The 24,677-nt window shown below is 42.1% G+C and overlaps 1 protein-coding gene across 2 annotated transcripts in view; it reads left to right on the forward strand.

The window, feature by feature from the left end:
- TOX2 (TOX high mobility group box family member 2) overlaps positions 1–4,946 on the forward strand; it is a 335,418-nt gene extending 330,472 nt beyond the window's left edge. For both annotated transcript variants that reach the window (XM_001381268.4, XM_007474193.3), the window contains exons 8-9: positions 449–579; positions 3,881–4,946. In XM_001381268.4, the coding sequence (XP_001381305.2) occupies positions 449–579; positions 3,881–3,917 (168 nt within the window). In that variant the 3' untranslated portion in view covers positions 3,918–4,946. The remainder of the gene's footprint in view (positions 1–448; positions 580–3,880) is intronic.
- The last annotated feature ends 19,731 nt before the right edge of the window (positions 4,947–24,677 follow it).

Below are 24,677 nucleotides of genomic sequence, written 5' to 3' on the forward strand. Positions count from 1 at the left end.
TCATGTCCAACTCTATGTGACCCCACTGGGGGTTTTCTTGGCAAAGATACTGGTTTGCCACTTTACAGGTGAGGAAACTGGGGCCAACAGAATTAAGTGACTTGCCCAGGGTCACACAGCTGGGAAGTGTCTGAGGTCAGATTTGAACTCAGGAGCTTCCATCTCCAGGCCTGGCTCTCAATTCACTCAGCTACCTGCCTGCCCCAATAATAAAGGGTCATAATTTTTTTTTAAAGAGTTGTAGTGAGTCAGAGCCCCCAAAACCAGCCAGAGGGTGAGAAATGGGTCCAGCTAGCAAACCTCACAGTAGCCTGCCTCAGTTTCCCTTCACCACAAAATTCCTTACATGCTTCTGGGCAGGGTACCTTCCCTTGCTCGCTGCCTGGGTTCCCGCCTGCTCAGGTTTGCAGTGTTTCTGTATCTTTTTTCCTCCCCCCTCCCCCTGCAGGATTTCTCACACATCTCACCTGAGTTCCAAAGCAGCGTTGGCTCCCGCTCCCCTGGCACATCTAACACCCCAGGAAATAGTGACTGGGACGGTGATTACCCCAGCCGAGAGTGCGGCATTAACCACTGCAGGTCAGTAATTCTGGACTTCTCGGGGATGGGGGGAAACCCAACCCGGCTTCAACCAGTGTTAGAGACAACGAATAGGATGAGAAGGAAACATGGTGTGGCAGGCGTTGCCTTGTCCTGAGATTCAAGAGACTTGGACACTATTCCTGCTTTGCTGCAAACTCCCTAAGGGACCTTAGGAAAGCCCTCTTCCCTCTCTGTGCCTCAGTCTCCACATCTGTAAATAGTTTGCATTATGTAGGGGGTAGAATGTTGGATTTGGAGCCAAGAGGGACTGGGGTTTGAGTCCTGTCCTAGCCACATCCTGGATGCATGACCCTGGGAAAGTCACAGCTTCTCTAAGCCTAAGTTTCTTGATCTATAAAATGAGTGTGAAAATAGTGGTTGAATGAGAAAGTACTTTGGAGCTATTGTTATTACTTTTAATAAATTGTTAAATATTTTAAATATTCTTAATATTATATTATTAATAATAAAATATTTTAATAATAATAATAGGGGACAGCTGGGTAGCTCAGTGGATTGAGAGCCAGGCCTAGAGATGGGAGGTCCTACGTTCAAATGTGGCCTCAGACACTTCCCAGCTGTGTGATCCTGGGCAAGTCACTTAACTCCCCATTGCCTAGCCCTTACCACTCTTCTGCCTTGGAATCAAAACAGTGTTGATTCCAAGATGGAAGGTAAGGGTTTTAATAATAATAATAATAGATTTAATTCTGTAACCTTTAAGGTCTCTTCTAGCTCTGATATTTATGAACCTGTTAAATCCAAGATATCCCTCCAGTCATTCCGTCACTTTCCAAAAACCCATTGGTGTGGTTGATTAAGAAGGAAACACTGTGTAGCTCGTGCCCAGGAAAATACCCGGTCTTTTGAACCCCGTGGCGGAAGGCTACTCCCTCCGCACATTCTGCTGTGCTGAAATGAGAGACTTTCTTCCCCACAGTAGTCTAGTGGACGTGCATAGGGAGTTCCTTGTTCCCACTGAAATGGTTCCAATTGACAGGGAAGGGAGCCCCCAAACAGGAGATTTCTTTTATTCTTGCTTTTCAAAAGCCAATCGTGTTCTCTTAGCCCGGAAGCCACTTCTGCTGGGCAGCCTTCCATCTCCTTTGAGCAGAGCTTCAGTTGGCACATATTAAAGGGGTAGGGGTGGGAGAGAACCTGACAGCAAGTTGTTCTGCTAATTAAGGTAAATGAAGCCATGAAATTGTACCTTCTGTGCGAGCAAATCTCAATAGGAACTTGTAGAAATTGCTCCTTCATCAGGTATAAATGCATGTGACAAAAGATGGGGATCAAAGCGGGTTTCCTGCTTCCTAAGTGAGCAAGGACCAAGCGGTGTCCTGATTAAGACAAGAGAAATCCCTTCATCCGCAGCCCCTGCCCACCCAAACCAGCCTCCGCTCTGTGGGTTAGGGAATTTTCTTAACCCTCCACGCCATGGGACAGTAAATTCTCCCCATGTCTATATCCACAAAATCCAAGTGGGACTACGGCAAGGAAGCACATTGAACATATTGGAGAATCACAATGGGATCATGGGATTTAAAATAAATATAATAATATAAAATAAATAATTTTAAATAAATATAAATAAAATATGATATAATAAATGTATAATATTTATATAATTTAAAATTTAAAAGAAATAAAAAATGAGAAGGCACCTTAGAAACCATCTAGTCTGACAGCCCTTCCCTTTTATAGATGAGGAGACTGAGCCCCAGAGAGAGTAAGTGACTTTCCCAAGGTATAAGTGCTGAGTCAAGATTCCCCTCCAAACCCAGAAACCTTTCTGCCACCACTCTCAGAGCTGGAAGGCTCCTCCGAGGTGACCGAGAAGATGGCCAGGAGTCATCCACCCTCCCCTAGAAGCTCTCCCATGACTGGGAACCCTCTGTTTCCTAAGGCAACCCACTCCACTTTCCCAGCTATTGGGAAGTTCTCCTTTAGATTGAGCCCAAAACTATTTCTTTGCAACATCTCACATAGCTCTGTGCCCAGACAAAACCCAGCTATTCCATCTCCCACCATCCCCATGAAAGTTCCCCAGTCACTGCATAGCTTCCCCCCTCCTCAAGTCTCTTCTCTAACACCTTGGCTGAATCCTCATGTGATAGGGTGGTAGTCTTTCCAGCATCCTGGCCAGCCTCCCTTAGGTGAGCTCCTGTTTGTCCAAGTACATATGGCTTTCTTTTTCCTGACCATAGTACTCTAGATACAGTCTGAACCAGGCAAAGGACAATAGGAACCTCCTCTCCTATACTCTAGCCCAAGGATGGTGAATCTTTTAGAGACCATGTGTGCCTCGCCCCCCCCCTTACCCCACAGAAAGGAGGGAGGAAGCTCTCCCATTGGCTGCTGGGCAGAGGGGCGGGGAATGTGAAAAAAATGTCATCAGATGTGGTGGAGAAGGGGAGGGGAGCAGCTCTGCTGGAGTCCCTCTGCCTTTCTGGTAACATACTCTGATTGGGGGGGAGGGGGAAGTGTACGACATGTGCCCACAGAGCATGCTCTGCATGCCGTCTTTGGCACCTGCACCATAGATTCACCAACACTGTTATAAAAGCTGCACCCCGAGGAGCCATGTCACAGAAGAATTGTACTATCAAATGTCATAGCTTTCAAGATTCTTAAACACCCCCCACCAAAAAATGGCATTAAAACTAAATGGAACAAAGAATTTAGTCCCGTGTTATCAAAAAGAGTTTTCCAAAAGAGGGTATCAGGAATCAAGAGGCTGACCCACTTTTCAGTGTCCAAACTTTTGCTAGTTTAAATGAGGGCCCTTCTGAAGGAGCAGGGTCCCAAATCCAGCCAGGTTTCTAAAAGCTCAACTTTCTATTATCTCCTTTCCATTTTGTTTAAACCCTTTCCTTCCATCTTGGAAGCAATACCGTGTATTGGTTCCAAGGCTTAAGAGCAGTAAGAGCTAGGCAATGGGGGTCAAGTGATGTGTGAGGTCCTATTTTAACCCAGGACCTCCTGTCTCTAGGCCTGGCTCTTAAGCCACTATGCCACCTTGCTGCCCTCCTCCAGGTAGAATTCTGGCAAAAAGCAGAGGACTGTAGGATTCTCGTTTGTCCAAGTTATTTACCTCTCTACAATGAGAATACTACTACCTGCCTAATTCACTGAATTTTGAGGGATATGTGAGTCTGAGATGGAGGGTTGTTATCGGGGTGAGGCCATATTTGCACATGGAGGGATTGGCACGGGGCATGGCCCAAGACCCCAGAGGATATCCATTTCCCCACGTTGGGCCATCTTCCTGACTGCCTTCTGCTCTTTTTCTCTCCAGCATGCTCCCAAGAGATAAGTCACTCTACCTCACCTAAACCGGCCATTTCTCCCCTCCGAGGCTCAGAAGAAGGACACGGGCATGTGGGCCTGGACACTGGGAGGAAGCACCGAGCAAGTCCCGGCGGCTTGGAGGGCTGTTCAAGACACCTGTACATTGCCCAGCTGGGGAGCAGTTCCTCCTTTCCAACTCCAAAGCCAACTTCTGAAGGCAGAGAGCTCGCTAGGTCCCCCCATCCCCCCAAGAACAAACCAGACCCCCTTTTCTGTTCATCCGCTTAGCTTAGCTCCAGACTCTTTCCCTAGTTTCTGCACCAGGCTCCCCCGCTGGGCCAGCCCCAGAGCAGACTGCGCCTTCTGACTTGCTAACAGCACTTGATCCGTGCAAGGAAATGTGAAGTATGTGTGAATAGTGTACATGCAAAGGCCTTGGATATCCAGCAAAGTAAATCCCGAAATCCACAGACACCCCACTGGCATGCCTCGCAGGGAGGGGGCGGGTGGCCGGCCAGAGGGCTGGTAGAAATGCAAACCCAGTTTTACAAACGTGCCCACTGTCCTGGGCGTGAGTGTGTTGGCTCCATGTCAGTAGATTACTAAGTGTGTTAGACCTGTGCTAAAGACATCTTTAAGATTTTTTTGTGGAAGAAAAATAGTAGTTTACTTTCTAGTAAAAAGCATTTTATATTAACTGTAGCACATTTTTTTAGTTATACATAGACAGAAGATGTGTATAAAAAGCCTGCCAAACCTGTTTCTATGATTTCTACAGCAAGAAATGGACAGTTTCTAGCCATGTTGCCTGGCATTGTTATTTTTTTTCAGCCATATGTCCATCTATTTAAAATTGCTGATGATGATTTTTGTCTATTTATGGAAAAGGAAAAATAAGAAGGGGGAAAAACAACACCAGAATTAGAGTTTCTCAGAAGGGGCGTTTATTTCCATTTGGTTTTGCTCTGACTTTCTTTGTTAAAGGGTTCCCTTGACCCCGACACATTTGTTTTGGTTCACATGCTTAGCTCAAACTTTCTTTATAATAAAATTTCTGAAAAGTAGAAAGCAAACCACTGGTCTGTTATTCTCTTATGAGCGAGTCACCTCCACTAGGCTTTGCTGTGGCCCATATGTGGCTTAATGATCTCTAGGTCCCAGAAGTCATTTATGGCCCTGACACTAAGATCATGTTTCTATCAGGGATGAGGGGAGAGAAACCACAGATTTAGAGCTGGAAAAGGATCTCAGATCATATGGCCCATTTTATGGATGAGGAAACTGAGGCCAAAAGGGGGAAATAATTTACCCAAGGTCACATAGCAGCAGAGTTGGGATTCTAATACAGGTCCTGACTCCACATCCATCATCCATCGAGGCAAAGGTGGGGAGAGAAGGCATTCCAGGCCTGGGGGGCAGCTGGTGCCAATGCACAAAGATGAAATGTAATGTTGTGTGTGAGGAACTAAGAAAAGGAGGCAGGGGCAGCTGGGTGGCTCAGTAGATGAAGAGCCAGGCCTAGAGATGGGAGGTCCTGGGTTCAAATCTGACCTCAGACACTTTCCAGCTGGGTGACCCTGGGTGAGTCACAAATCCCATTGCCTAGCCCTTACCACTCTTCTGCTTTGGAACCAATACATAATATTGATTCCAAAACAGGAGTTAAGAGTTTAAAAGAAAAAGGAGAAAGAGACCAGTTTAACTGGATTTCAAAGTGTAGGAAAGGGAATAATGTAGAATGGGACTAGAAAGTTGGTTTGGGGTCAGATTATGGCGGGCTTCTGAAGCCAAACACAGGGGTTCATGTTTGATCCTAGAGGCAATATCACATCCAACCAGCTTTCCACTAGTTCAGGAAGGGGACATTCATTTGACTGATTTAAGTAGAATCATCAACATTAATAAATCACTCCCAATAAACTTGGCAGGAAAACTCAGAAGAAACCAATTCTTTCCTTAATTTCAGGAATCCGTTGGCTCAGCTCACTGATAGATGTAGACAAAGAATGTTAGGCTGGAAATAGCCATAGAGATGGCATAGTTTCACAGCTGGACAGGACCCTGGAGACCCTCTTCTAGCCATACCTGGATGGGATTTAGCGTTCGCCTTTCCCCAATGGGTCAGCCACACTTCTTGGAGATTCTAGAGCAGGAAGAGCCCACTACCTCCAGGGGAAACTCCAATCCTCAGGGAGTTTTTCAGTACTTCAAATCTAAGTCTGTCTCTCTAAAACATCCACTATTAGAAGGAAGAAAATTCCTTCTAATTCAGTCCTCTGAGATACACATAACAAGTCTAAATCCTCCTCCCTATGATAATCCTTCATATATTTAAAGAAAGAGATCGTATTTTCCTCTTGTCTTTTCTTCAGGTTCATCACGTCCATCTCCTCCAATCAATCCTCATCATCCCTTACTGTCCAATTTTCCCTCCTCTGGCCCCACTCCAATTTGTCTCAATGTTCATCTTAAAATGCAGGCCCCGCTGCTGAACAAAATGCCCAGATGCGGTCTGACGAGAGCAGAGCGCCTCAGGAGCGTTAGCTCCCTAGATCTGGAGCTTGCATTCGCTCTCCACGCAGGCAGACGCCATTGGCTTCTTTGTTCGCCATTTCCCACTGTTGGCCCACCATGTTGTTTAGCCCTCTTGAAATGGTTCGGTTGAGTATGTGGGCCCAAATGTGGGGGCTTTACACGTGCCTCTCTTCAGTTTCACTTTATTTCATTCGGTCCATCCATCGGTATAACCTCTTGAGCTCTTTGGGGATCCTGACTCAGATCTTGTGTGTTAGCACTTCCTCACAGTGCTGGGGCATCCGCAGATTTGATGAGCGTGACATCTAAGCCTTCATACGATGAGAGAACGTAGAAGTCACTGGTTTTTAAAAAACAACCGATCAAACAATAGATCTCGGATGTTGCACTGGAGAATCCCACGTGCCATATGGCCCAGTTGGCATTGTTCCACAAATAACCCAAAGAGTAATGGCCTTGTGGTCCAGTCATTGTTCCATTCCCCACTTACCTAGACTGTTTGACTCGGCCAATGCCTTTCTAGGTCGCTCACGAAGAATATAAAAGACTTTGCCAAATACTTTGCTGAAATTCAAACATCTTATAATGGTAGCATTCCTCTGATCTAGGAATCTAATTATCCTGCCAAAAAAGGGAATGAAGTCACTCTGGCATGACTTGTGCCTGATGAAGCCAATGCTAGCTTTCTGATTGCTGCTTCCTTTCCTAGATGTTCACTAAGCGTTCCTAGAAGGCCATATTCAAAGGGCAGCTGCATGGCTCAGTGGATGGAAATTCAGGCCCTTAGATGGAGGTCCTGAGTTCAAGTCTAGCCTCAGATACTTTCTAACTATGTGTCCCTGGGACACCCCAGTTACCTAGCCCTTAACATTTTTCTTTTTTTCAAGCCCTTACTTTACGTCTTAGAATCAATATTGTGTATGGATTCCAAGGCAGAAGAGTGGTAAGGGCTAGGCAAGGGGGTTAAGTGACTTGCCCAGGGTCACACAGCTGGGAAGGGTCTGAGGCCAGATTTGAACCTAGGACCTTCCCTCTCTGGGCCTGACTCTCAACCCACTGAGCCACCTAGATGCCCCCTCTCTAAGACTTTATATACAGAGGAATGGCTCCTTTGCTTTGGTAGAGGGGGTTCCCAGGACTGGTGCGCCAAATAAAACATACGTTCTGAAGTCTCAGTGTTCCTGGAACCTCTGAGCTGGATCTGGTTTGTCCTGATCCCACCTTACACAGGCAGTGAAGGAGTTGTAGTCGTGCCCATGACAGGTGGCTTGAGCATATGTTAACAGCGGGAGAAGGTGCCCTTTTCCAGGCCACAGACAACGAAGAGCTCCCAACCTCAGCAGGGATGGTGAGCCATTGCACTCTGATTCCTGAAAAGTAGAGATTTCTCTGCTTGGGGCAGCACGTCCAGTCCCACCCCGGCCTGAGCAAACATTCACTCCCTAAAACCCCCAGGAGAAGCAGCCAGGCCACTTTGACTCAAAGAGCTCCAGGGAGTGGTTTGGGCAGGCCAGGGGATGAGTGACAAGGACCCACGGGGGCCTGGACCTGCCAGGAGCCAGCAGAGTTTCTGCTAAGGAGGAGACCCTGAGCCCCCTGGGCCTCCCCGTCTCTGAAACCTGCCGCCACCAACAACCCGACGATGCCAGATCAAACTCAAATCAGTTTTTAAATGAAATCTGAGAAAGTAATAAAATTCCCTGCAGAAGCTATCTCAGACAATTCTCATCTCTCCCGTCAAGCAAATGAATTCCTGGTGTCAGGGCCTTGAGATTCTTCTCCAAACATGCAATCATTCACATATAAGAGAAAATTCACACAAAACCCATCACCGGCTTCCAGAAGAAAAACCAGTCTGTCCCCAATTTTGAAAGACTTAAAATCTGAGGCCCAAGGTGAACCGCGCTGCCCGCCTCCTCGCAGAGAGGAGATAGAGTCGGGTTGCCGATGAAGACACGCTTCTTAGACGTGCTCGGTGTGGGGATTTGTTTTTGTTTGGCTGTACATTTCTGTTACAAGTTTTCTTTTTTCTTTTTCTCCCATGAGAGGAGACAGGAGGGAGAGAAAACAAATTTTTGTTCATTACAAAGAAATAAACAGGAGGCAGCTGGGTGGCTCAGTGGATTGAGAGCCAGGCCTAGAGATGGGAGATCCTGGGTTCAAATCTGGTCTCAGACACTTCCTGGCTGTGTGACCCTGGGTGAGTCACCATTGCCTAGCCCTTATCACTCTTCTGCCTTGGAACCAATACATAGTATTGATTCTAAGATGGAATATAAGGGTTTAAAAAAAGAAGATAAAGAAATAAAAAATTTTAAAAGGAAGGAAGGAAGGAAGGAAGGAAGGAAGGAAGGAAGGAAGGAAGGAAGGAAGGAAGGAAGGAAGGAAGGAAGGAAGGAAGGAAGGAAGGAAGGAAGGAAGGAAGGAAGGAAGGAAGGAAGGAAGGAAAGAAAAAGAGAGGGACGGAGGAGGGAAGAGAGAGAGAGAGAGAGAGAGAGAGAAAGGAGAAAGAGAAGAGGGGGGCATAGGGAAACAGAGAGAGGGATAGGGGAAGACAGACAGAGAGGAGAGGGAGGGAGGTAAACAGAGAGAGAGAGAGAGAGAGAGAGAGAGAGAGAGAGAGAGAGAGAGAGAGAGCACAATCTGTCTCCAGGGACCTCTGGTAGTTCTCTGGCCAGTATGACACTGAGTAAGGTAAAATATCTCTAAGTTTCCTTATCTGTAAAATACCTGAAAGCTTCCCTACAAGGCTGTTGTAAACCTCAACTGGGATACTGTACACAAAGAACTTTGCAACCCTTAAAGTGCTACATAAAAGTCAGCAGTGACTATTATTATTATTATTATTATTATTATTATTATTATTCTCATTAGTATTATTAAGAGGCAATATAGCCTCAGAGGCAGATTGACCTGAGTTCCAGGTCTACCTCTGGCACATCCCAACTGTGAGAGCCTAGGCAAGTCACTGAACCTCTCAGGGCTCTAAGCAACTCCCTAAGATTATAAATTGTAGAAAAGGTACCAACCAGCATTGATAGAAAATAATCCCACCAGGAAACAATAAAACCGCAACTCTGGTCCCTGTCAATAGTTGAACTTGGTGTCAAGAAGACTTGAGTTCGAATCCTAATGGGTTTGAAATAAACATGGAGGTGTGGTTGCTTCTTCAGATAGAAATCCCAAGCAGAGAGAAGGGTAGAGGTGCTGTCAAAGCAAAAGGCCATCAACTGGGTTTGAATTGAATATAGCTGGCCTGAATGTTTCCTCAAATGGAAAAGATTATTTAATTATTTAATAAAATTAAATAAATTTAAAAAATTAAATAAAATCGATTATTTAAATAGCCCAATAGTCAGAAAAAGAAATGGAGCAAGCCTCAAATGAAGTCCCAAACAAAATCTGAGGAAGGTGCCATCATTTCTGACTGGAAGATTCTTGGGAAGCACTTGACACATTTTTCATTTATTTTTCATTCGTTCACCTGGAGGAGGAGTCCTTAAGGATAGAGAGAATTCCAATGGGTAGAAATTGGAGCAGGAGGGAACACTGAGGAAAATGGGAGGCAGGGAGTGTGGACCCCTAAAATTTCCTCTGGGTTAACAAGCATTCCAGACTAGCTGAAGTGGGAATAATGAAAGGAAAAGCCAGAAAGGTTAAAGGGAAGTGGATTGTGGAGGGCTTCAAGTTCCAAGGAAAAGAGGAATTCATACTGTGGTGTCATCGGCTTTGGATGTTTTTGTCTTTTCCCCACATGTTGAAATGTTCATAAGAGCGAGGGCTTTACTTTAATCAGTAGATTTGTTTTAATCACATAGTCCCTTTTTGATGCCCCGGACCACAGGCTGGGGAAACCCGCGGATCCCTTTTCAGAATAATGTTTGTCTCCTATATTCATTATATGAAGGAAATGATCCGTTTCCAGAGGGTGCTGGAAAGAAAGATGTCATTTTTCCCACCCAAAGCTCCCTGAACGAAGGAGCCCCTGGATCCCAGGCTTAGCAGCCCAGCTGCAGTCCTGGAGTGCTATCTGCCAGTGAATCCCTTCCGAGCAAGGATGGTCTTTTGCCTTTCTTTGTATGGCCAAGGGCTTAGCATGGAGGGCTTGGCACCCAGCGGGCACTTAATAACTGTTTGTGACCTGACCTACCCTTTCTACAAATGTGGCTGTTGCTGCTGCCAAGAGAAGGCTGCCAGCTCCCGCGCTGCCTGGTTTCTGGCTGTCTTTAGACGTCTCTCTAGTGTAGACAGCAGCTTCCTGTGGGTTCACTTAATGTGAATCCATTTTATTGGACTGATCCTCCCTGGGGGCACAGAGAAGATTGTCTGGAGTCTCCACAGCTGAGGAGCAGACATACCCCGGGGCTAAGAGGCAGCCTAGCGTTCCTCAGCTGTAATCGTGACTCCCAGCCTGTAGCGCTTGCAGCAGGCTGGTCCTGAATCTCGGCAGACTGGCCTTGCAGCCCTGGAGCCCCCATCCATGCAGCCCCAAAGTCTAGAAGACTGAGCTCCTGGAATGGGATCTGGGAACCAGGAGATCATTTGCCTACCCATTTCCTCTCCTCCAACAATCGAGGGAAGCCATTGAGAACTGTGTGAGCCCTTCCCGCAGGGTAGAGGAGTAGGAGAGAGACTGGCAGGAGGAAGGAACAGGTGCAGTTGCATGGGAGGGACTTGGGCATCCTGCTATCCAAATCGAGGGAGGGTAAGGTGTTGCCAAGGCTGGACTCATTTCCCAGGAGGGAGAGGCCCATAGAACTGTAATCCCTCTTGTGGCCCTTTGGGGGCATTGCATGAGAACTATGTGAAGGGATGAGGGAACCCCTGCGTCCCTCAACCCAAAGAAGGAGCCCCCTGAGGGGAGGTGGGATGACCTGCCTGGGATACCAAGGACAATGGGAGAGCAAAGCAAAGCTACACAGACTGATGATGCCACTGTGACAAGGACTAAGGGACCACAATTGTATCCATAGATAGCACAAAACAAGAGACAGATACAAAGAGATTTCTACCAATCCTATGCTATAAATGACTACAGCGATAGGGACCTCTGAGGAAGGGTTGTTCACTGGTGGGCACTGTTTTCTCCGTGACTTTTTGGTTTCCATTGATCTACAAATAAACTTGTTCACTCTTTATACCTTGAGAACAAGGTGCTTGCAAGGGGAATCAATAATTGTGGTGGGTAGAAGCAAACAAAAAATTCTCAGATGATGAGAGTAAGGGCTATGACCCAAAGAAGTGAGAAATCCCCCAAAGAATAAGTATGAGCTTCCTCAGGTACTAGAGGGCAGGCTTTCCTTGATCTTCCATGGACCAGGAATCTATACATCACTGTTTTCTTCATTAATCTTTGACATGGGAACAGGTGCAGCATCAAGGAATCTAGAGCAAACTCTGATGCAAGTATCATCCAGCAAGATAGAACAGGAGAGATCTAGAGGTACTGACTGTGAGAAAGGCAGGCAGGATCTATTGCTTCAGCTGAAGGGAAAAAGGCAAGAGAAGTAATCATGATCTCAGACAAAGCAAAAGCAGAAATAGACCTAATTAAAAGAGAGAATCAGGAAAATTATATTTTCGTGTTAAAGATAATATAGATAGTGAATTAATATCGATACTGGATAGATATGTACCAAATGATCCAGAATCCAAATTCTTAAAGAAAAAGTTAAATGAGTTACAGAAAGAAATAGTAAAATTATAATAGTGGGAGACTCATTTTATTCCTCTTAGACCTAAATTAAATCTAACCATAAGATAAATAGATGAAGAATTTAAGGAAATAAATAAAATTTTAGTAAAGTTAGATATAGGGGAAGTTTGATTTGGGGGAAAATTGAATAGGAATAGAAAGGAATATATCTATTTCTAAGTTATGTATGGTACCTTTATACACAAAAAAAGATCATGTATTAGGGCACAAAAACCTCACAAACAAATGAAGGAAGACATACATATTAAATATATCTTTTTCTAACCATAAAGCAATAAAATTATATTCAATAAAATGTCTTTGAAGTACAGATTAAAAATTAATTGGAAACTAACTTAATCCTAAAGAATAAGCAGGTCAAAGTACAAATCATAGAAACAATCAAATAATTCACAACAATGAGACAACATATCAAAATTTGTGGAATACAGTTAAAGCAGTATTGGGTGGGGGGAGAATCTAAAAATAAGTTCCCTAATAAAGGTACCCTAGAACCAAAAATAATTAAAAGTGAATTCTAGGCAGCTAGGTACTAGCTCAGTGGATGGAGAGCCAGGCCTAGAGTCAGGAGGTCCTGGGTTCAAATCTGATCTCAGATACTTCCCAGCTATGTGACCCTGGCAAGTCACTTAACCCTAACTGCCTCTTTTGCCTTGGAACTGATATTTGGATCAATCCTAAGACAGAAAGTAAGTGTTTTTTTAAAAGAATGATTAATTCCAGTATTATATAACTTGTTTTAAAAAATAGTTAAAAGAGTCCTATCAAATTTCTTCTATTTACAAAATTATGGTTTTGATACCTAAACTAAGGAGAACAAAAGCAGAAAAAGAAAACTATAAACCAATTTCTCTAATGAATATTGATGCAAAAATTTTAAATAAAACACCAGCAAGGAGATAACAATAATAAATCACAAAGATTCTATGATATGACCAAGACAGACTTATACCAGGAATATAGAACTGGTTCAATATTAGGAAAACTATAAAAATAATTAATCATATCAGTAGCAAAAATAACAAAAATCATATTGTTATTTCAAGGGGCAACCAGGTAGCTCAGTGGATAGAGAGCCAGGTCTAGAGATGAGAGGTCCTAAGTTCAAATGTGGTCTCAGACACATTCTAGCTGTATAACCCTGGGGAAATCACTTAATTCCTTGTGACTGATAGTATCCATTGTAAGAAAGAATGTAAAGGTTTTTTTTTTTTTTAAAAGCACCATATAATTATTTCAGCAGATACAGGAAAAACTTTTTGACAAAGTGTGACACTCATTCCTATTACAAATATTAGAAAGCATAGAAATAAATGGAACTTGAATTTAAATTATGCATAGTATCTACCTAAAACCAAGAACAAGCATTATCTACAATGGAGATAAACTAGGATTTTTTCCAGTAAGATCAGGGGTGAAGTAAGGATGTCCATTGTCATGAACAAAAAGACACGGAAAAGAATTTGAAGGAATAAGCATGGGCAATGAAAAAATAAAACATTCACTTTTTTTGCAGATGCAATGATGGTATGCTTTGAGAAAGAATCCTAGAGTCAACTAAAATATTAGTTTCTACTGATTGTTCAAACTCATTGTTTCAGCAAAGTTGCAGGATATAAATGAAACCCACACAAATCATCAACATTTTTATGACCAACAAAACCCAGCAAAGAGAGATCAAAAGAGAAATTCCACTTAAAATAACTACAGATAGTATAAAATACTTGAGAGTCTATCTTCCAAGACCCACACATATGGAACCATATGAAAGCAATATCAAAACATTCCCCAAACAAATGAAGATAGATCTAAACATCTGGAGAAATAGTGTTTCCTCAAAGGTAGACCAAGCCACACTAGGTGGCATAATAGATAGAATGTTGGGTCAAAAGTAATCTTCCAAGTTCAAATCTGCCTCAGATACTTACTAGCCGTATGACTTTGAACCAGTCACTTAACTCTGTTTGCTTCAGTTTCTTCATGTGTAAAATTAACTGGAAAAAGAATTGGCAAACCCCTGCATTATTGCCAAACAAACAAATAAAAATGGAGTCATAATGAGTCAGACACAACTGAAAATGCCTGAATAACAAGGTCAAGCCAAAAAATGACAATATTCCCTAAATTAATTTCTTTTTTTCAGTACTGTACCAATCCAATTACCAAAGAATTATTTTATGAAACTAGAAAAAATAATAACAAAATTTCTCTAGAGGAACAAAAGGTCAAGTTATGAAGGGAATCAATGAAAAAATACAAAGAAAATGGACCTAGAAATACCAAATATCAAACTATATTACAAAGTTGTGATTATCAAAATAAGTTGGTACTGAATAAAAACCAGACCTGATCTCATGGGTTCCAAGGCAGAAGAGAAATAAGAGCTAAGCAATGGGGGTTAAGTAACTTACCCAGGCTCATAGAGCTAAGAAATGTTTGAGGTCAAATTTGAACTCAGGATCTCCCATCTCCAGACTTGGCTCTCTATCCACTAAACCACCCAGCTGCCCCCCCCCCTTTTAAAAAAAGTAATATTTGCTTTTGTCCAACCTTGTGGTACCTCTCCTATTTCCTGTGATCTTTTATATATCTCAGTGGCTCAGCCATCCTATCTGTTAGTTCTTTTAATCTGAGTCAAATGATTTGAATTTATCAAGAACAGAAGGATATCTTACTATCTCCTTAATGATCTTGGTGGTCCACTCTTTATTAGTTATTTTTGTTCTTTCATCTCCTACATTGGAGATGTCCTTGTCCTTGATGGAGAAAACCAATGAAATGAGAGTTGAGGTGCTCCACTCTCTCTCTCTTATCAGTTCTCAGCATTCTATCTACCTCAAGCAAAGGTTCTATCCCTTCTTGGATCCTTCTTTCTCTATCAGAACAGCTTTTTTTTTAAATCCCTTTAGGAAAAAAAATTAAAATGAAATCCTTTTAGGATCGCTTTATAGCAAAAATGAATCATATGGAAATAGGTGCCAAGTGATAACACTTGTACAACCCAGTGGAATTGCTTGTTGGCTCTGGGAGGGGGGAGGGAAGATGGGAGGGAAAGAAAATGAATTATGGAAACATGGAAAAATATTTTTTAAAAATAAAAATAAATAAACTTTAAAAAAAATTTTTAATTAAAAATCCCTTTAGTTGTCCTTAGTTTGCCTTGCCAGCTTCAGTTCATTCTGAACTTTTGCATTCTTGACAACACTCTGTCAGGACCATGCCTGACTCAGATTCATTTATCCCCCATTATCTAGTCTTGTTTCTACTTTCTGTACATTTTTTTTCAAAGCCCAAGTCAGTTGGTGAGTTCCCTATGCATCCACATCCGTCTCTTCAATAGCATCATGGGAAAATAGTTATCCAACTAGAACTTAGATGCTTCCAGTGATAGAAAGTTCACTCCTATAAAAGCAACCTGCTCCATTTTCTTAATAGCTTTGCAGCCCCTGCATCAGAAGATAGAAAGCTGGCCTTGGATAAAGGAAGACCTGACTCTGAGGTACTAGCTGTGCAATCCTAAGCAAATCACCTAAAGTCTCATGACTGGGTACGTCCCTAAGACTAGAAATTTCAAGAAAGGTGTTGGCTTTAGTAGAGGAACTTTTCCTCACTGAGGAGTTCTGATCCTTGTCCCTAGTCTAACCAGTGCTCAGCACAGTGCCTGACACACAGAAGGCACTTAATAAATGTTAGTTGATTGATTATTGGATTATTAGATGGTCCTTCCTCAGGAAGAACCCAAATCTTCCTTTCTATCCTCTCCCATCCTGGGTCTTCACTTTGCCCTCAGGCTACTCTCCTTCCTAAGGCATTTGAACAATTAAATTAGTCCTTTGTGCTGCAGAAGAAGCATTTTTAGACCCTTGTTCCAAACTCCTAGATTTCTACCCTCCTTGTATGATTTGTAGCCCCCTTAAGTCCCTCGAGAGGAAGATTTGAGTTCTTCTTGAGGAGGGATCACTTAATAATCCTGGGGTAAGAGGCTGCAGAGGAGGAAAGGGAAGGAAGGAAAAGAGACCAGAAGACAGCAATCATTCCACTCCTTTATTTCTTCATTTCTGGAAAAGGAAGAATGGAACCAGTAGGTGCCCAAGCAAGGGCAAATAATGAGCCTGCCAGCCCCCTCCCCTTTCCTGACAAGCCAGGCCTTTGAAAGGAAATGAAAACCACAGGAAACACCGAGGCCACATATGAAGCTCTGCTACTAACGATTCGACTGCAAGAACTTTTGTTTTGTTTTTATTTTCTCCAGAATAGATTCAGCATCCACACCAAGGTGGGAGGCAGCGACCTCTTCTGTTCTCTGTGACCCAGAGGTCCCCATCTCCCCCAGAACCAATGGCTTCATTGGGGAATTTGGGAAGCAAGTCTGAGGCATCATCTCATGGAATCTGGCCACTGCTCACCTACTTCCCACCTCCTGGTGAAATTGAGCAAAATGGCGACTGCCTGGGTCTAGTGGCATCTTGGGGTTGGAAGAGGGCCACATCCTCTCATCTCCTGCCCAGTGCAGGACTTCCCCCTCCAAGGCATCTGGGGCTCATTCAGCCCCCAGTGTGGACACTTTCCACCGCACAGAAACAGATGTAAAGAGGAATGAACTTATTATAGTGGGTGTCCTCTCCTATGTGCATGTGGACACAAGCAGCCCCCCAAATATGGTCATCCATGTGCCCCCACACTCCCAGATGTGTGCATGCATAGAGAAGCCTCACCCTCATCACAGTAAGAGAGGAGGCTAAGAAGTGATCCCAGCACCCCTGACCTTTGCAAACCACTTTCTGGCTGGGGAACTGTTTGGGGTGGGCTGGAATTATGCAAGTGGCTATCCCAGATTTCCAGCTGAGGGGAGGGGGTGAGAGTCCCCTGAAACCACAGATCTAGCACTATGGGGAGGTGATAGAGGGTCTGGGCAGATTGTGCTTGGTTTCTTGGAGGAAGGGCGCAAAGGGCCCTAGATCCTAGCGAATAAGAAAAGCTTATTTATGTGGAGAGGGACCCCAACAGGACTCCTTCTCCCTCTTTCTACATACTGGCTGTAGCCAGCTATGGTCACCTAAGCATCTGACGGGCCAGGGCCCTAATCCTGGTATTCAGATCCAGTAAGAGAGGGGGCCTAGTGAATGGAGTCAACCATTCTGGAAAACAATTTTCCATTAGTAACAAATTCACTAAACTGTCCATTGCCTTGGACCTAGTGATACCACTACTAGGTTCATACCCTCTAAGAGATCAAAGAAAGATGGTAAAGGGCCTCTAAGTACAAAAATATTTGGAGTGACTCTTTTTTATAGTGGAAAAGAACCAGAATCTAAGGAAGTATTCATCACTTGGGAACTAGCTGAAGAAATTATGATTCATGAATATTGCTGGAACTGCCTGTAGTTCCTATTTAATTTCTTTGTGGGTGGACACCTGAGAAGGAGAATGGAGACTGAGGGAAAATGGATGAAGAGGTAATAGAGATAGGAAGAGAGAGAGAGACAAAGGAATAAAGACTCAGAGACAAAGAGTTAAAACACAAGGGATCCAGCAAGCTCCGGGGATGCTTCTCAAAAAGAAAAAGGGCCGGCTTGCACGTGTCCCCAAACTTTTATTGGGGCATTTTGGAATGTGAAGTGGGAGGTAGCTAATAAATATTTGACATAGGTTTTAACATTGGTTCAATTGACAATCAAAGAGGAGGAGGCTAATGGAGCTTGTGACTTGGTATGGAATGTGGTCTAACAAGTGGGAGCTAGGACCCTGTGACAAATAATGTCCAGCTCAGGAATTATTTTGTCCTTTGGACTGAAGATTTGGAAATCAGTAAGTAACCTGACCATGAGTCTGGTATATGAACACATAAGATACAATATCAATACACCAATAATATTTTCAAGATGCCAATATACCTGGTATGCTACAAATATAATAGAACCTTATTGCTCCATAAAATAGTATTATATATTATATACATTATGTTAATATTATATATTATCATTATTTCTCAAAGAAAACCTGGGACTATTTATATGAACTAACACAGAGTGAAGTGAGAAGAACCAGGAGAATAATTTGTGTAATAATCGCACCTTTGTATAAGAAAATGACAATGATAAAATGAAGAACTTTGATCAATTCAGTGACCAACTGACTCCAGAAAAATTATGACAAATCATGCTTCCCACCTCTTGAGGGACTTTTTCATGGACGCTTTTCTTCCTTTTTCATTTTTTAGGAGGGGGAGGTGTAAAGGGGAGATATCATTACCACTACTCCACCTTCTATTGCTGTTTATGAGTCCTCCTTATGCCTTCATATCTGATGTCTGAGCTTCTACAGAGATCTGATGTCTAGGTACAGAATGAGATACAAGGATCATTAAGAGGATTTGTTTTGTCTAATGTTCTTATGTGTTACGAGAGGACTTTGGTGGAGTGGGGTGGAAGGAGCTATAGAGGGAAATAGAGGGTAGGGAGTAGTGATAGCAACACCAAAAAAGAAAAAGAAAAGAAAGAAAAGTGTCAGTGAAACCATCAATAAACATTAAGTGCCTATAAAATGCCAGGTATTGTGTGTGCTGGGGTTACAAAAAGAGGAAAAGGATAGTCTCTGCCCTCAAGGAGTTCACAGTCTAATGGAAGAGACAACAAACAAAAAATATGTACCAACACACTATATACAAGATAAATAGTAAATAATTACTAGAAGGAGGGGAAGCTAAGTGGTTCAGTTAATAGAGAGTCGGGCCCAGAGATGGGAGGTCCTGGGTTCAAATCTGGCCTCAACACTTCAAGTCACTTAATTCCATTTGCCTAGTCTTTATTGCTCTTGTGCCTTGAAACCAATACTTAGCATTGACTCTAAGACAGAAGGTTCCAACCCAATCCAGCCCAATCAAAACCAACCCAATCAGTGTTTAATCCAATCCCAGTTAGGTCTATCAACGAAAATCAACCACCTTCCAAAAAGTTCAAAAAAGAAAAAAAAAAACCTAACAGCCCAAACCAAAAGCCAAAAAGCCCATTAAAAGCTAAAGCCACAAGACCCTCTCAGTAAACTCAGGCCTGACTTTATATTCCAGCAACTAAACACCAACCACCAACCAAACATACTCCCAACAGCCAACTCCCCCATAACTGCCAGCCCTAACTATCAGCAACAACAGATAGACCAACTCAGCTTACGCCTTTTATACCCTTTTCCTACCTCACTTCCTGTCTCTATGGTTCCTCCTTCCTGTCTCTATGGTTTCTACTTCCTGTCTCTATGGTTTCTACTTCCTGTCACTGTGGGCTGATTAATTCCTATACATCTCTCTGGTAAGAGGACCTCCAGGTCCCCCTTTAAATTAAAAAAGGAATAAAGAATTCCTTTTTACACAGGCAAGATGATGGACAGCCAGAGAAAATGCCCAGAACTGAGAGATGACATGTCTTGTTTGTGGAATAGCCAAGAGACCAGTGTCACTATGTGGAAGATTATATATCAAGAGTAAGATATAAAAAGATCAGAAAGTAGGAGGAAAGAAGGTTATGAAGGGCTTTCAACGCCAAACAGAACATTTTGAAACTGCTACTAGAGACAATAGGAAAGCCAGAAAATTTGTTGAGGGGGAAGAGGGACAGAAACATTGCTTGGAAACCTCCTAAAATACCCAGAAGAGGGGGGCAGCTGAGTGGCTCAGTGTATTGAGAGCGAGTCTTGGAGATGGAAGGTCCTGGGTTCAAATATGACCTCAGATACTTCCTAGCTCTGTGACCCTGGGCAAGTCACTTAATCCCCACTGCCTAGCCCTTACTGCTCTTCTGCCTTAGAACCAATACACAGTATTGATTCTAAAATACAAGGTAAGGATTAAAAAAAACAACACAGAAGAGAGCAGAAAGTTCAGATGGAAACACATACAAACAAGACTGCTTTGGAAGCACTGCATTAAATTTAATATACACATCACCTGATTTTTACTCAAACCTTGGGTGCTTTGCATGTTACTTATCTATTCTTTTTTTGAAAATAATTTTCATTATTTTATTTTTTTTTTCTGGAACATATCTCTTTTTTTTTTTTAATATATTTTATTTGATCATTTCCAAGCATTATTCGTTAAAGACATAGATCATTTTCTTTTCCTCCCCCCCACCCCCCATAGCCGACGCGTAAGTCCACTGGGCATTAGATGTTTTCTTGATTTGAACCCATTGCTTTGTTGATAGTATTTGCATTAGAGTGTTCATTTAAAGTCTATCCTCTGTCATGTCCCCTCAACCTCTGTATTCAGGCAGTTGCTTTTTCTCGGTGTTTCCACTCCCATAGTTTATCCTTTGCTTATGAATGGTGTTTTTTTTCTCCTGGATCCCTGAAAGTTGTTCAGGGACATTACACCGCCCCTAATGGAGAAGTCCATTACGTTCGATTATACCACAGTGTATTAGTCTCTGTGTACAATGTTCTCCTGGTTCTGCTCCTCTCGCTCTGCATCACTTCCTGGAGGTTGTTCCAGTCTCCATGGAACTTCTCCACTTTATTATTCCTTTGAGCACAATAGTACTCCATCACCAACATATACCACATTTTGTTCAGCCATTCCCCAATTGATGGGCATCCCCTCGTTTTCCAGTTTTGGGCCACCACAAAGAGCGCAGCTATGAATATTTTTGTACAAGTCTTTGTGTCCATTATCTCTTTGGGGTACAGACCCAGCAGTGCTATGGCTGGGTCAAAGGGTAGATATTCTTTTGTCGCCCTTTGGGCATAGTTCCAAATTGCCCTCCAGAATGGTTGGATCAGTTCACAGCTCCACCAGCAATGAATTAATGTCCCTACTTTGCCACATCCCCTCCAGCATTCATTACTTTCCTTTGCTGTTATGTTAGCCAATCTGCTAGGTGTGAGGTGATACCTCAGAGTTGTTTTGATTTGCATCTCTCTGATTATAAGAGATGTAGAACACTTCTTCATGTGCTTGTTAATAGTTTTGATTTCTTTATCTGAGAACTGCCTATCCATTTCCCTTGCCCATTTATCAATTGGAGAATGGCTTGATTTTTTGTACAATTGATTTAGCTCATTATAAATATGAGTAATTAAACCTTTGTCAGAGGTTTCTATGAAGATTTTTTCCCAATTTGTTGTTTCCCTTCTGATTTTAGTTACATTGGTTTTGTTTGTACAAAAGCTTTTTAGTTTGATGTAGTCAAAATTATTTATTTTACATTTTGTGATTCTTTCTATATCTTGCTTGGTTTTAAAGCCTTTCCCCTCCCAAAGGTCTGACATGTATACTATTCTGTGTTTACCCAATTTACTTATGGTTTCCTTCTTTATGTTTAAGTCACTCACCCATTTTGAATTTATCTTGGTGTAGGGTGTGAGGTGTTGATCTATTCCTAGTCTCTCCCACACTGTCTTCCAATTTTCCCAGCAGTTTTTATCGAATAGTGGATTTTTGTCCCAAAAGCTGGGATCTTTGGGTTTATCGTATACTGTCTTGCTGAGGTCGTTTTCCCCCAGTCTATTCCACTGATCTTCCTTTCTGTTTCTTAGCCAGTACCAAATTGTTTTGATGACTGCTGCTTTGTAATATAGTTTGAGGTCTGGGACTGCAAGGCCCCCATCATATGTGTTTTTTTTCATTATTTCCCTGGATATCCTTGATCTTTTGTTCTTCCAAATGAACTTTGTTATGGTTTTTTCTAAATCAGTGAAGAAGTATTTTGGTAGTTCAATGGGTATGGCACTAAATAGATAAATAAGTTTGGGTAGGATGGTCATTTTTATTATATTGGCTCGTCCTATCCATGAGCAGTTAATGTTTTTCCAATTGTTCAAGTCTAGTTTTAGTTGTGTGGCGAGTGTTTTGTAGTTGTGTTCATATAGTTCCTGTGTTTGTCTTGGGAGATAGATTCCTAGGTATTTTATTTTGTCTAAGGTGATTTTGAATGGGATTTCTCTTTCTAGTTCTTGCTGCTGAGCTGTGTTGGAGATATATAGAAAAGCTGATGATTTATGTGGGTTTATTTTGTATCCTGCAACTTTGCTAAAGTTGTTGATTATTTCAATTAGCTTTTTGGTTGAATCTCTAGGATTCTTTAAGTAGACCATCATGTCATCCGCAAAGAGTGATAACTTGGTCTCCTCCTTGCCTATTCTGATGCCTTCAATTTCTTTATCTTCTCTAATTGCTACTGCTAGTGTTTCTAGTACAATGTCAAATAGTAGAGGTGATAATGGGCATCCTTGTTTCACTCCTGATCTTATTGGGAATGCATCTAGTTTATCCCCATTGCAGATGATATTAGCTGTTGGTTTTAGATATATACTGTTTATTATTTTTAGGAATGACCCTTCTATTCCTATGCTTTCTAGTGTTTTTTTTTTTAAATATATTTTATTTGATCATTTCCAAGCATTATTCGTTAAAGACATAGATCATTTTCTTTTCCTCCCCCCCACCCCCCATAGCCGACGCGTAAGTCCACTGGGCATTAGATGTTTTCTTGATTTGAACCCATTGCTTTGTTGATAGTATTTGCATTAGAGTGTTCATTTAAAGTCTATCCTCTGTCATGTCCCCTCAACCTCTGTATTCAGGCAGTTGCTTTTTCTCGGTGTTTCCACTCCCATAGTTTATCCTTTGCTTATGAATGGTGTTTTTTTTCTCCTGGATCCCTGAAAGTTGTTCAGGGACATTACACCGCCCCTAATGGAGAAGTCCATTACGTTCGATGATACCACAGTGTATTAGTCTCTGTGTACAATGTTCTCCTGGTTCTGCTCCTCTCGCTCTGCATCACTTCCTGGAGGTTGTTCCAGTCTCCATGGAACTTCTCCACTTTATTATTCCTTTGAGCACAATAGTATTCCATCACCAACATATACCACAGTTTGTTCAGCCATTCCCCAATTGATGGGCATCCCCTCGTTTTCCAGTTTTGGGCCACCACAAAGAGCGCAGCTATGAATATTTTTGTACAAGTCTTTGTGTCCATTATCTCTTTGGGGTACAGACCCAGCAGTGCTATGGCTGGGTCAAAGGGTAGATATTCTTTTGTCGCCCTTTGGGCATAGTTCCAAATTGCCCTCCAGAATGGTTGGATCAGTTCACAACTCCACCAGCAATGAATTAATGTCCCTACTTTGCCACATCCCCTCCAGCATTCATTACTTTCCTTTGCTGTTATGTTAGCCAATCTGCTAGGTGTGAGGTGATACCTCAGAGTTGTTTTGATTTGCATCTCTCTGATTATAAGAGATGTAGAACACTTCTTCATGTGCTTGTTAATAGTTTTGATTTCTTTATCTGAGAACTGCCTATCCATTTCCCTTGCCCATTTATCAATTGGAGAATGGCTTGATTTTTTGTACAATTGATTTAGCTCATTATAAATATGAGTAATTAAACCTTTGTCAGAGGTTTCTATGAAGATTTTTTCCCAATTTGTTGTTTCCCTTCTGATTTTAGTTACATTGGTTTTGTTTGTACAAAAGCTTTTTAGTTTGATGTAGTCAAAATTATTTATTTTACATTTTGTGATTCTTTCTATATCTTGCTTGGTTTTAAAGCCTTTCCCCTCCCAAAGGTCTGACATGTATACTATTCTGTGTTTACCCAATTTACTTATGGTTTCCTTCTTTATGTTTAAGTCACTCACCCATTTTGAATTTATCTTGGTGTAGGGTGTGAGGTGTTGATCTATTCCTAGTCTCTCCCACACTGTCTTCCAATTTTCCCAGCAGTTTTTATCGAATAGTGGATTTTTGTCCCAAAAGCTGGGATCTTTGGGTTTATCGTATACTGTCTTGCTGAGGTCGTTTTCCCCCAGTCTATTCCACTGATCTTCCTTTCTGTTTCTTAGCCAGTACCAAATTGTTTTGATGACTGCTGCTTTGTAATATAGTTTGAGGTCTGGGACTGCAAGGCCCCCATCATATGTGTTTTTTTTCATTATTTCCCTGGATATCCTTGATCTTTTGTTCTTCCAAATGAACTTTGTTATGGTTTTTTCTAAATCAGTGAAGAAGTATTTTGGTAGTTCAATGGGTATGGCACTAAATAGATAAATAAGTTTGGGTAGGATGGTCATTTTTATTATATTGGCTCGTCCTATCCATGAGCAGTTAATGTTTTTCCAATTGTTCAAGTCTAGTTTTAGTTGTGTGGCGAGTGTTTTGTAGTTGTGTTCATATAGTTCCTGTGTTTGTCTTGGGAGATAGATTCCTAGGTATTTTATTTTGTCTAAGGTGATTTTGAATGGGATTTCTCTTTCTAGTTCTTGCTGCTGAGCTGTGTTGGAGATATATAGAAAAGCTGATGATTTATGTGGGTTTATTTTGTATCCTGCAACTTTGCTAAAGTTGTTGATTATTTCAATTAGCTTTTTGGTTGAATCTCTAGGATTCTTTAAGTAGACCATCATGTCATCCGCAAAGAGTGATAACTTGGTCTCCTCCTTGCCTATTCTGATGCCTTCAATTTCTTTATCTTCTCTAATTGCTACTGCTAGTGTTTCTAGTACAATGTCAAATAGTAGAGGTGATAATGGGCATCCTTGTTTCACTCCTGATCTTA

The sequence above is a fragment of the Monodelphis domestica genome, chromosome 1, assembly GCF_027887165.1.
Source record: "Monodelphis domestica isolate mMonDom1 chromosome 1, mMonDom1.pri, whole genome shotgun sequence".
Classification (NCBI taxonomy): domain Eukaryota; kingdom Metazoa; phylum Chordata; class Mammalia; order Didelphimorphia; family Didelphidae; genus Monodelphis; species Monodelphis domestica.